At 44.6% G+C, this 12759-nt stretch overlaps 1 protein-coding gene across 1 annotated transcript in view; it reads right to left on the bottom strand.

Moving 5' to 3' along the window:
• Nucleotides 1-507: 507 nt before the first annotated feature.
• The window catches only part of LOC141726967 (ras GTPase-activating protein 1-like), a 190671-nt gene continuing 178419 nt past the window's right edge, over nt 508-12759 (bottom strand). Inside the window, exon 25 of the mRNA XM_074532116.1 lies at nt 508-1012. Within this exon, the coding sequence (XP_074388217.1) occupies nt 920-1012 (93 nt within the window). The 3' untranslated portion in view covers nt 508-919. The remainder of the gene's footprint in view (nt 1013-12759) is intronic.

Genomic DNA, 12759 nt, shown 5'->3' with positions numbered 1-12759 from the left:
TCCTGCCTCTGTTAGCTTTTATATCTGAGCTGATGCCATATGGTATGGAAGATCCTTTTGGTTTATTTGGGTCAGCTGGCCTGGTTGTGTCCCCTCCCAGGATCTTGCCTACATCCAGTCCCTTGATCAGGAGGTAGAAATGTTAGCGAGAGAGTGCTGCTCAGCAGTAGCCAAAACACTGATGTGTTATCAACACCTTTCTAGCTACCAATGCAAAGAACAGCATTATGAGGGCTGCTAATGAAATATGAATTCTACCTTAGTCAGACCGAATACAATCTCCACTCCTTATTCCATAACATTTGCATTATACTTGGATACCAGATAATTTATATATCTTTAACTGTGGCTATAAGACACGAAATAAAACAATGCAGACACTGGAACCTCTAAGGTAAAAAGAAGGGCAGTTTAATTTCTGACTTCAACATTTATAGATTTTTAAAAGTGACAGTGGATTGGAGGATGACAGTGCCACCTCTCCAATGACACTGGGCAAACCAACAGTCCATCAAATTTCTCCTCCTCCAGAAAAGAATGTAAAACAATAATTATTTACATAAAATTGCATGAGAAAGTTTGTTACAAGAATGTAAACATCAGAAAGCTTAAAAGAACTTAGAAGAACAGAGCGACATCTCACCCTTTTTCCATTTAAAAAGAGAAAATGAACAATGTGAAAAAGAAAAATGAACAATGTTCAGTGTCCACTTGTGGAAGAATCATCGGAGTGATCACTCGCGTCTGCATCTGAGTCATCACTCAATGATTCATCCATTTGATGACTTTCAGTTTGGTCACGGTTTCCATTTTGATTGTCGGCCCAATTCTGTCTCTGCAATTGCAGGTCAGGGTGAACACACTTCAAAGGTACCCAGTGTACCCCAGTATCTGTGGTTACTCACGCATACCCACACCCCTAAGCGATAAGGTCATAGGGACCTTCCCACTCTTTGGTGACCAAATTCCACACCCAAATTTTCTCTTGAGGCTGATGTGTCTCATCCAAAGCCTGCAACGAAAGGTGATGATTCAAAATTACAGCATTATTTGAGTTCTGCGGCACAGTGAGATGATTGACAGCATACAAAGCTTTTGCCAACCAACTGTGCAGGGTTTCACCCCGCATTCCCCATTTTTGTTTTTGAAGAACCCACTTCAGAATACCATGAGCAATAGCTTGACCAGTCGGAGAATGAGGAATACCAAACCTGTGTGACACACCCCACAACTGCAGGAATGCGATGCGTAAGTGTGAGAGTCTGTCTGAATTTTCCCTCATCTGCCTCACGATTGTCATTTGAGGACCACTGAAGAGAAGACCCCCTCCTGTCTAGAATCTCTGGCTCTGAAGGAGAAAGTCACATGCCAACAAGGCCCTGAGACCTGAAAGCTCAGTGTTAAGCTATTGTTTTCACAGGTGTGTTTGCTGTATGCTAAGAAGGGGGCACCGTGCCCCATTTGCAACAATAGCAGCTTTTGGAAGCTGTCCCACCTCTCAGCCTGGCTGGACTTCTCCTGAGTTTCAGGTGGTCTCCCACAGAAGATCCTCATCTGTTTTACAACCACTGTGACAGACAGACTGAGATGTAAGGAACCTCTCCATCAAGGACTGAGACATGAAAGCTCCATGTGAAAAGGCCCCTCTGCTCTGTCTAAGGACTGGGACTGAAACCCCCAGCCCAGGGGAGGTGTGTGGGGGAGGTGAGACAGAGTAGACATCCATTCTGAATTAGGTGAAGTGTCTAGGAGAGGTGAAAAGTCTGTGAGGCCAAAGCTGAAGGAAAAGTCATGTGCTGGAGACAGCAAGGAGACAGAGAAAGAAAAACAGAAACCACCATGAGGTCAATTTGCCCCCGACCTAGGAATTCCTTTGATAAAGAAGAACTGGCGATAAATGTCACGCAGAGTGAATATTTATGAACCTATTGTGAAACTGTATGCATATGCATTTGGAAGGGGGATAAAAGGAGACCTGAGGTCTTCAGGGGTACGCATGCCTTTTGGGGAGGCTTGCGTCCGGCGCGCATCGTAATAAAGGCATACCGGGCTTTACAACTTTTATAAAGTTGTGAGGTTTCTTCTTTTCTCCGCAAAACATTCTGGCGAGCCAGGCAGGAGGAGGAGAGATACCTTCTGTCTCCGTCTCTGTCCCCGCAGGGGCAGGGGGAGAACCAATGGACTCCTAGGCGCGCCCCAGGATTTTCCTGGAGGAGGCTCCGCTTGTCTCGACTTGCCTCCTGCAGGGACAGACAACGACCTGCTGGCCTGCGGAGGAAGATACGGTATGTACTGAGGGGCCCCCAGGGGGGAAAGGAGAGCAAGGGGGTAAACCACCCAGAGACGTCCGGGTTCAGCTGATGGAGCAGCTGTATTAGAGACGGGGTTCATCGTTCTAATAGGGCGGAACCGCTAGTGGCTCTGGGGGTGAGCCGGGTGAACCCATGTATGTGTGTATTGGGGGTTCATTGTTCTGATGGGGCAGAGCTGAACCCGCATGTGTTTTCTTTGTGTGTGTGTGTGTGAGTGGGTGCCCAGACACTGTGTTGCTGTATGGTTAATGCATTGTGTGGTCAGTGCACTGTGTTTGTAATTGTGCAAGTGTATAAAGTGTATGGTGTATAAAAGAGAGTAGATCTATAGTGCTCTACTCTGCGGTGGGGAAGTTCCTACCTGCTGCTGGAGAGGCTGAGTAAACACCGGCCGAGGCAGGCTGTGGGGGGGGGTGGGGAAGCTCCTACCCGCCACTGGAGAGAGGCTGAGTAAACACTGGCCAGGGCAGGCTGTGGGGGCGGGGAGCGCCCGACAGAGAAAATAGAGTAAACAGTGGAAAAGTGTGGATGAGGACGTTTATTGAGTAAAGGTGGTAAATTGTGGTGTAGGTTGTGCACACTTTCACTGTGGCTAGACGAACCTGAGGGGTTCCTCTTCCTCAGTGGTTTGGACTCGACCCTTGGGAGTTTGTGAATCCTGTGAATTATTGGATAGATAGAGGAGACGAACGAGTTCATTTAGAGGGGCTCTACCGGACTTCAGCTGGCACTCTAGTAAGTCTGGACTGAGAACAGTTTGCCGTAGAGGATTTAGAGCTCCCTGTAATAAACGGAATAGCCTGCCTTTGCGGGAAATTTCGGGTAGCCTTCGGTGCATCAAGAGGCTGGCACGCTGCGTGAGTATTATTACAGTGCAGAGTTTGTGAGAAATGCTGGTACTGCTGTTCTAATAAGCGACAGGGCACGTGCCCCGGGTGTAGATTAGAGGTTTCTGATCAAGCTGATTCAGAGTCTAAGATCTTAAAACTTGTGTGTGGGAAATCACATCTGATACTGCCACTTGGAGTGTGTGGGAGGAGGACTGGGAAGCTACTGTGAAGTTCTGTGAAAAGAAGTTTGGGTGGAAGCGAGATAGGGCAAAAAGGAAATAATGGGAACTAACCAGAGCAAGGAAGTTCCACGGGCTAGCCCCTTAGGGTGCATCTTGGCCCACTGGAAGGAAGTCACCAGCAGGGGGGGCTCTGAGAACAAAAAAGATCTAATCCAATATTGCACACGCTGGTGGCCCTTATACAGGTTAGAGGACGGAGCAAGGTGGCCACCCACTGGAACCCTAGACTATAATACTTTACTGCAGTTAATGTTGTTTTTAAGACGGGAAGGTAAATGGGATGAGGTTTCATATGCTGATATGTTTTTTGTTTTAAGAAATCACCAAGAGTGGCAAAAGGACTGTGGGATTAAATCACCCTCAGACCCACTGGTCTTGGCCCTTGAAAAAGATAACAAGGCAAAGAGAGGGCAAATCAAACGCTGTTGTTCAACATGCAGTATAGGACAACGGTGTATGAGATCAGATAAGGTCTATCGTTCTGAGGAGCAAGAACGAGACACATCTGAGTGGGTGAAAGCTCCTCCCCGAAGGAGGGAGGGGGAGGTTGAGGCTGAAACTGAGGATGAAGAGGAAAGGAACTTCGCCAAAAAGGAGGAGGACTCAAGTGGGGAAGGCACATCTACTAGAATCCACCCCACCCGTGGGAGTCCAGTTGCATCTGGAACCAGGAGGCAAGTAGTGCTACAGGCCTCTCTGCGACAGTAAGTGGGACCAGAAGGGGGCAAATTAAAGTGCCATTTACCACCCTTGATTTAGAGGCATGGGAAAGGATTGCGAGGAATGATCGTGTTGACCCGATACTCACTGCCAAACGCCTACGATATGTTATCAAACAACACAATCCAGACTGGGCTGACATCCAGCTACTACTAGATGCTTTCACTGAAACAGAGAAACAGCTGATCTTAAAGACAGCAGGGAATTTGGCAGAGGATTACTGCAAGGCCACACAGCTGGATGTAAAAGAACATTTTCCCCTCCAAGACCCTGAATGGGATCCTAATGTGTCAGCAGAGGTAAAGAAATTAGCAGAGTATCAAGAGTGGATAGCAACATGGGTGGAAAGAGCTATTCCAAAAACCATAAACTGGTCTGCCTTATATTCCCTTAAGCAGGGGCCTTCTGAGACTCTATCTGAATTTCTAGAGCGTTTAAGGGATACTATGCGTCGTCATACATCATTAGATCCGGAGTCTGAGATAGGGACAAATCAACTAGTAATTCATTTTTGGGGCAGTCTGCTGGAGATATCAGGCGCAAACTTCAGAAGATTCGGGGACCAGATGGGAGGAATCTTGAAGTTTTGTTAGAGGAAGCCTGGAGGGTATTTAGTAACCGGGAGGAAGGATATAAACGAGGAATGAAAAGATTGATGGCAGTGGTACAGGAGGAAAGGCAGAGAAAATACAACCAGGGACCACTGAGACAAGGACCACCTCGGCTGGGCAGGAACCAGTGTGCAATCTGCAAAAGAATTGGTCACTGGAGAGACCAATGCCTGGAACGAAGAAGGAGTGACCAACAGATGGCTGCACACATACAAAACAACTGAGGAAGACCAGGGGATCCTGCCCCAGCGGATCCACTGGTTATAACAATGAGGCTGGGGGAAGAAGGGAAAAGGGTGGAATTCTTGGTTGACACGGGAGCCATATATTCAGTTTTAAATAAAGCTTTAGTACCTGTGGAAAATGATTATGTTGTAGTGCAGGGGGCAACTGGCCAGTCTGAAAGGGCATATTTTTGTAAACCTTTGAGATATAAATTGGGAAAACAATGGGGTATTCATAAATTCTTGTACATGCCTAATTCACCAAAGGCACTTTTAGGCAGAGATTTATTGGAACAATTACAAGCAACCAATACATTCAAAAATGGGGAAATTACTCTGGAGGTGAATGATCAAAAGTACATACAGGTATTAAGTTTAACCCTAACAGCTATTGGAATTAAGGAAGAAATTGATGAAGAAATACTAGGTCAGGTATTTCCGGGGGTGTGGGCCTCTGATGTGCCAGGGAGGGCGAAAAATGCCTCCCCCATAGTAATCAAGCTCAAAGAGGGAACGAAACCAGTGAGAATCAAGCAGTACCCCCTAAAAAAAGAGGAGAGGGAAGGAATCAGCCCAATAATCAAAAATTTTCTGCGGTTAGGATTACTGAAAGAATGCCAATCTGATTTCAATACTCCCATTTTACCTGTTCGGAAATCTGATGGGTCATACCGGATAGTACAGGATTTGAGGGCTGTCAATAAAATAACAGAAGATTTGTATCCGGTGGTAGCCAATCCATATACTTTATTAACTTGCCTAACACCTGAGCTAACCTGGTTTACTGTTTTAGATCTAAAGGATGCCTTCTTTTGCCTCCCCATCCATGAAGCCAGCCAGACAATCTTTGCATTCGAATGGGAAAGCCCTAAAAGTGGGCGCAAAACCCAGCTCACATGGACCAGACTACCCCAAGGCTGGAAAAATTCCCCTACTTTGTTCGGGGAGCAACTTGAAAAGGATCTGGAGTCCTGGGAAGCTCCACAGGAAGAAGGAAGGCTTTTACAGTATGTGGATGATCTTCTAGTGGCCACTCGGACGAGGGAAGCATGTGTGGCCTGGACGGTAAGCCTTTTGAATTTCCTAGGACTCCAAGGATACAGAGTATCAAAGAAAAAGGCACAGGTAGTGAAACAGAAAGTTATCTACCTGGGGTACGAGGTGAGTGCTGGGCAACGGACTTTAGGGCAGGCTCGCAAGGAGGCCATATGCCAAACCCCAAAACCCCAGACAATAAAAGAACTCTGAACCTTCTAAGGCATGGCAGGATGGTGCCGACTGTGGGTTTATAATTATGGACTGCTCGTCAGACCCCTCTATGCTCTTATTGCCAATAGAAGCAGAGATCTCCAGTGGACAAAAGAAGCCACATGGGCCTTTCATCAGCTAAAGAATGCTCTCATGTCAGCTCCAGCTTTGGGACTTCCAGATCTTCCTTTCTCAGCGGAAATCAAGGAGAAGCAGTACACCATGATTGCCCGGAGACCATTGAAGCTACCTACTCCAGCCGCCCAGACTTAAAGGACGCTCCTCTGGACGATGCAGAGACCTGGTTCACTGACAGGAGTAGCTACATTGCCAGTGGAAAGCGACATGCTGGGTACGCAGTGACCACCTGCAGAGAGGTAATCGAGTCTGGACCCTTACCAACAGGGACCTCTGCGCAGAAGGCTGACATAATTGCCCTGACCCATGCCCTGGAAAGGGCAAAAGGGAGGAGAATAAACATCTACACAGACTCGAGGTATGCATTTGGAGTCGTAAATGCACATGGGGCCATCTGGAAAGAGAGGGGACTGCTGACCTCACAGGGAAAGAACATCAAACATGCACAAGAGATAATCCAGCTGCTGGAAGCAGTTCAGCTGCATGAAAAGGTAGCAATTATGCACATTAAGGCACACCAAAGAGTGAGCTCAGAATTGGAGGAAGGAAATGAGCTGGCGGATAGAGAGGCAAAAGAAGCAGCAAAAGGTGAGGTAGCTACTGAAGGAGTCCTTATTCCAGATGGACAAATCTCCCTTGAAGGTAAGCCAGAATATAATAAGAGAGATAGGAAATTATTGAAGATCAAAAAGGGACGTATAACCAAGAAGGGTGGGCTACCATTGAAAAGAAACTGGTAATCCCTTCCCATTTATTGTGGTCACTAGTAAGGGAAGAACACCAGAAAACGCACCAGGGAATAAATGCCCTATACACATACCTGATTGAGAGGATTGTTGCTAGGAATTTATATGCCACTATTACTCAAGTGACCCGACAGTGTGATCTTTGCCTCCAGACTAACTCCAAAAATACCCCAGACCGAAACTCGGTCAGATTGGGAGAGGCCATGGGCCTGGACAACAGTGGAAAATTGACTTTTCAGAACTCCCAAGGAAAGGGGGGTATCGGTATTTGCTGGTATTGACAGATGCATTTTCAGGGTGGCCAGAAGCGTTCCCCACCAGAACTGTCAAAGCTAGAGAAGTGACCAGAGTATTATTACAAGAAATAGTACCACGCTTCGGAGTTCCAGCCACAATATCCTCGGACAGAGGATCACATTTCATTTCCAAAATAGTGCAACAGATTAGTAGCCACCTGGGCATAGACTGGGAACTTCACACCCCATACCACCCCCAATCAAGCGGCCAGGTAGAGAAAATGAATCATTTGATTAAACGGCAAATCATAAGACTGGGGCAGGAAGTTAATCTACCCTGGCCCCAAGCTCTTCCACTAGCACTATTGCGAATTCGAACTAAACCTCGAGCTAAAGAAAAGTTGAGCCCTTTTGAAATACTCTATGGAAGACCATATGGAATACAAAAGGGAATGTCCACCCTCATTGGAGAGGTAACACTAGCCACCTACATGGTGGCCTTAAACAAACAGCTCAGAGAAATTGAGAAACATGTGACTGGAACTTGGAGCCGGGAGCTAGATGGGCCAGTACATAACATTCAACCTGGAGATTATGTATATGTTAAGTCTCTTACAGAAAAGACCTTGGAACCACAGTGGGAGGGACCATTCCAAGTGCTTCTCACCACCTTCACTGCAATCAAAATCAAGGAGCAGAACGCCTAGATTCATCACTCTCGGGTGTAGAAGGCCCAGAAACCCCTTGAGGAGTGACGCCAGGAGACAATGAACTGAGACTATAACTTACTCGGGCAAAATGAGTATATTGCGGCTGGGGGTAGTTCATACTTTAGTTTGTAGAATTGTTTTGTATGTAATCATAACTGAAGTTTTAGAACTTGAGAGTACCTCTATCCAAAGCAATGCTGAATGGCCTTGGTCCCAGGCGTTTAATCAGTATACTGGATCCATGGGAAAACCTTCTGAGATAAAGGATTTAAACCTATCCACTGTAGTAATTCACGGAGATCAGGTATATGAGGAGCAGGAATGGCAGGAACAGAAACTGTGGACACATCAAGGGATCAGAGGAGAAGAAATCAAGGTAGGGTGCCGGATGATAAATGGAACAGCTTATGAGAGACCAAATGAAATTAGTGTCTCAACTTCTCCTGGTGTATATGAACACCAGGAAATCTGTAATAGCCTAAATGAATCAGACTGTTGGTGTAATTTCACCTTAATACAGCCTGTAGAAATAACTTGCCTTTGGGCATAGGATGATATCGGACTTTCATTTAAATTCAAAGTAGACACTACACCTTTTACCACAGCAGGACCTTATACAACCCATACCAAGACTCAAATAGTTCAGACTCAACCCAAACTTGAACCTGAGGTGTATGAAATAGGCCCCTACGTAATAAGGAATGTGGGTGAACAACAATTATTATTCAATCCAGAATGGTCTCTCAAACGTGTGGAGTTGATGATGCAAATTAACATCTCAAAAATCCAACCAGCCTGCTCCCCTTTCCTAAAAACTTCCTTTGAGGGCTGGACAACATGGTTACAAAAACAGGCATATCTCAGGAGCAGAACAAGAAAGGATCTAACTGGCCTATTAGGGACAGGATTAGGAGTTTTAAATGGAATTGATTCAGAAATACTGATGAATAAACTGGCCACTGCAGCAGGTAGCCTAACAAAATTGAAACAGCCTTTACAGTCATCTCTATTGGCATTAGGAACTAGCCAGTGGCAGATTTCAAAAGTACTGCCAAAGTGGGAAACGGCCGTGGACCAAGACCACAAGTTAATAGTAGAAGCACTTAGTCCAGTTCAAGATAATGTGTCTTTAGCTTTCAGTTGTATACAAGCACAGTTATAGATGCAAGAAACAGCAGCTCTGATCATACGGGAAGGGGGTGAAGGTAATTTTCCAGCTGAAATTCAGAAGATTGTGTGGGATAATGCAATTGCTTTTGAAAGGAAGTTTCAATCCTGGTGGACTATGGTGAATTTCACCTATGATCCTGTTTCTAATGTGGCCACTGCCTTTGTGCTTACCATACGTAATGCCACTGTTTATGTTATCCATCCCATCATTGCCCTAGGATTAAACCATGAAAAAACAATACTCTATCCTTCAGAACATAGAGTGTGGGCACGAAAGATGAATGCAAAGTGGCAGACTGTAGACTTAGAATCCTGCATTACTAGAGAACAGATGGGATTCATTTGTGAAAGCAATACCATTAATGCCCAAGATGTGTTTGGACACTGAACAGAGTATTTGCCACTTTGAAATTCATCCAGTCACTGACCAGAAAACTGTGCTCGTATATACTGGAGAAGGGTGCGTATGTCTGAGAACTGCCTGTGCTTCTGTACAAATTGATAGCAATGATGTTATTCTGTCTGGTAGAAATCATTCTAATTTCTGTATTTGTAATTTTGTTAAGATTTTCGGGTGTGATTTTTCGTACTTGGCCCCAGTGACATCCCACCAGCTGATTAAAGCCAATTACACAATGTATCACAGACTACCACCTATCCCTATTGGGATGAACCTTACATTAGTAAAACAATTAATTAAGCATCAGGACCTATTGGAAATCTTGAAGGAAATCCAAGAAAGTGGAAAGAAAACCTTAATTACTGTCCAACATGATACAAAGGAGATAACCAGAGTTCTACAAAGAATAAAACAAAATATGTATCATCACTGGTGGGATGCGATCTTTGGGTCGTGACCAACTGCAAATGGAATCTTTAATAAGTTGTGCCACCCCATTGTAGTTTTACTAATATTAGTTGGGATAAGCTTAGGATTATCTATTATATTGTTAATTTGGAACTGGAGAATGCTACAACGAATAGCTGTACTAACCTCTTTGTCAAACGTACATGGTGAAGCATTAAAAGACACTTATTGTCGTGAGGGTTTTCTTTAAGTAAAAGAATTTACTTATTTCCTAGGAAAGGGGGGAATGAGACAGAGTAAAATCCCCCAGAGTAGAAATCCATTTTGAATTGGGTGAAATGTCTAGAAAGGGTGAAAAGTCTGCAAGGCCTAAGTAAAGGGAAAACTGCAGGACAGAGATAAGGAAGAGACAAGGAGAGACTGATAAAGAAAACCAGAAACTACTGCAAGGGCAGGCCAACCTGACCCCGAAATTCTTTCTGATAAAGAAGAACTAATAGCAAATGTCATGTGAAATCCATAAAATGAATATGTATGAGTATATTGTGAAACTGTATGCATATGTATTTGAGGGGGGGGGAAGATAAAAAGAGATCTGAAGTTCTCAGAGGTACGCATGCCTTTTTAAGAGAGAAATCTCCGCATGTGTCCAGCGCTGCAATAAAACATACCGGCTTTACAACTTTCACAAAGTTGTGGAGTTCTTTTCGCCTTCTCCGCAAAACATTCTATGCTCTTTCAGGGGTAACAAATCTAAGGCCAATCAATTCTGTAAAGTCATTTTTGTAGTGGCTTGTAATTGCATGTTTAGGTTTTTAAATCCTTCCTGGGCGACTTGCCATTCTATCTACCTGACCTGTAAGTTTGTACAACATTTCTCTATTCTGGTAGGTTGTGCAAGGACCAAACAAAGACTGTAGGGCCTACCCAAATTTCACTCCACTAGAGGGTTCTTGGCAATTCTACAAAATCAATCTGCCAATAGTCTCCTGGTTCTATTCCTACCCAAATCCTTCCTAGCTGTGCCTCTCAGCTAGCCACTGGGTTGTTTTTCAAGGAGATCTCACATTTTGACATTACTGATTTTGCCATTGTTAACATCCGTACTGAGATTAAATTTTACTTTAGCAATTTCACCAATGCCTCTGCACCCCAATGACATTTGTTATGTTTAATTTGTAGAACTTCTCTCATTATTAAGGGGGGTACCACTATTTGCCCTTGTGTAGTTACATATCACCCTTCTGAATTCTTTTGTGCATTTAGCAAACATCCCAATCTCTCATCTTCTACTGAATATTTTGGTTTTGGAGGCAAATTGAATTGAGATACATTAAGTTTTAAAGGTATCAATGCCATTGTTGTTTTCACTTCTCAAGCAACCTGTCAGGCTGTCCAGTCTGCTTTTCAATTTCCCTCACAAATTTTGGAGCTTCCTGACTGGTGTGCTTTACAGTGTATAATTGCCACTTGTTCAGGTTTTTGTACTGCTTTTATCAATTGCAGGACTGCATCCTGATGTTTAATGTGCGTACCTTGAGAAGACAGCTGTCCTCTTTCTTTCCACAGTGCTCTCTCTACAGGCACCACTCCAAAAGCATATTTTGAGTGAGTCCATATGTTTACCCTTTTCCCTTCACTTAATTCTAGAGTTCTGGTTAAGGCAACCAGTTCTGCCCTCTGGGCAGATGCATTTGGTGGTAATGCTTTTGCCTCCACTACTGTACTGATTGTTGTTACCGCATATCCAGCGTATCTGGTTCCATTCTCCATGAAGCTGCTTCCATCTGTGAATAACTCCCACTCTGGTTGCTCTAGTGGGACGTCTTTCAGGTCTTCTCTCACTGAATAAGTGTACTCTATTACTTCTACACAGTCATGCTCTAATGGGCCTTCTTCAGTTGTGGTACCTAGAAACAAAGCTGGATTCAAAAGGTTAGTTGTCTTTAATGTGACATCATCCTGCTTGGTCAGGATTACCTGCAATTTTATCATCCTGCTTGGAGATAGCCAATGGCCCCCCTTTTGTTCCAAAACAGTTGTTACACTGTGTGTGGTACATGGACATCTATGTGCCTTCCCATAGTGATCTTCCTGGCTTCTTGTATCAGCATCACAGTGGCTGTGACTGCCTGCAGACATGAGGGCCACTCGGCACTTATATTGTCAAGTTGTTTGGAAAAATAGCCCACCGGCCTTTTCCAGCTTTCCAGATGTTGGGTCTGGACTCCCAGTGCTAGGTGCAGCCTTTCATGTACAAACAACTGAAAATCTTTAGAAAGATCAGGTAACCCTAATGCTGGAGCAGTTGTCAGTGCTTCTTTTAATTTTAGGAAGGCTTCTTTCTGTGGTTTGCCCCAGGTGAATGGCTGAGTCTTCTGGGTTTCGTACAGGGGTTTCGCAGTTAGTCCATAGTCCATGATCCACAGGTGACACCACCCTGCCATCCCAAGGAAGACTCGCAGCTCGTGTAGATTCTGGGGCTCTGGAATAGCACAAATAGCTTGAATACGGTTAGTACCTAGTTTTCGTTGCCCTTGTGAAATTTCACATCCCAGGTAGATCACAGTCTGTCGGGCAATTTGTGCCTTTTCTCTGGATACTTTATAACCTCCCATTCCCAGTGAATTTAAAATTTTGATCGTTACCTTTATGCAGGTTGCTTTTTCTTCTGTAGTTATCAGTATATCAGCGACATACTGCAACAACAGGTATTGGTCTTTTAGTACTTGCCCATTCTCAGTCCAAATCTGCAGCTCCTTCG

This window comes from Zonotrichia albicollis, chromosome W (assembly GCF_047830755.1).
Source record: "Zonotrichia albicollis isolate bZonAlb1 chromosome W, bZonAlb1.hap1, whole genome shotgun sequence".
In the NCBI taxonomy this organism is placed as follows: domain Eukaryota; kingdom Metazoa; phylum Chordata; class Aves; order Passeriformes; family Passerellidae; genus Zonotrichia; species Zonotrichia albicollis.
This window is presented reverse-complemented; position numbering and strand designations above follow the sequence as displayed.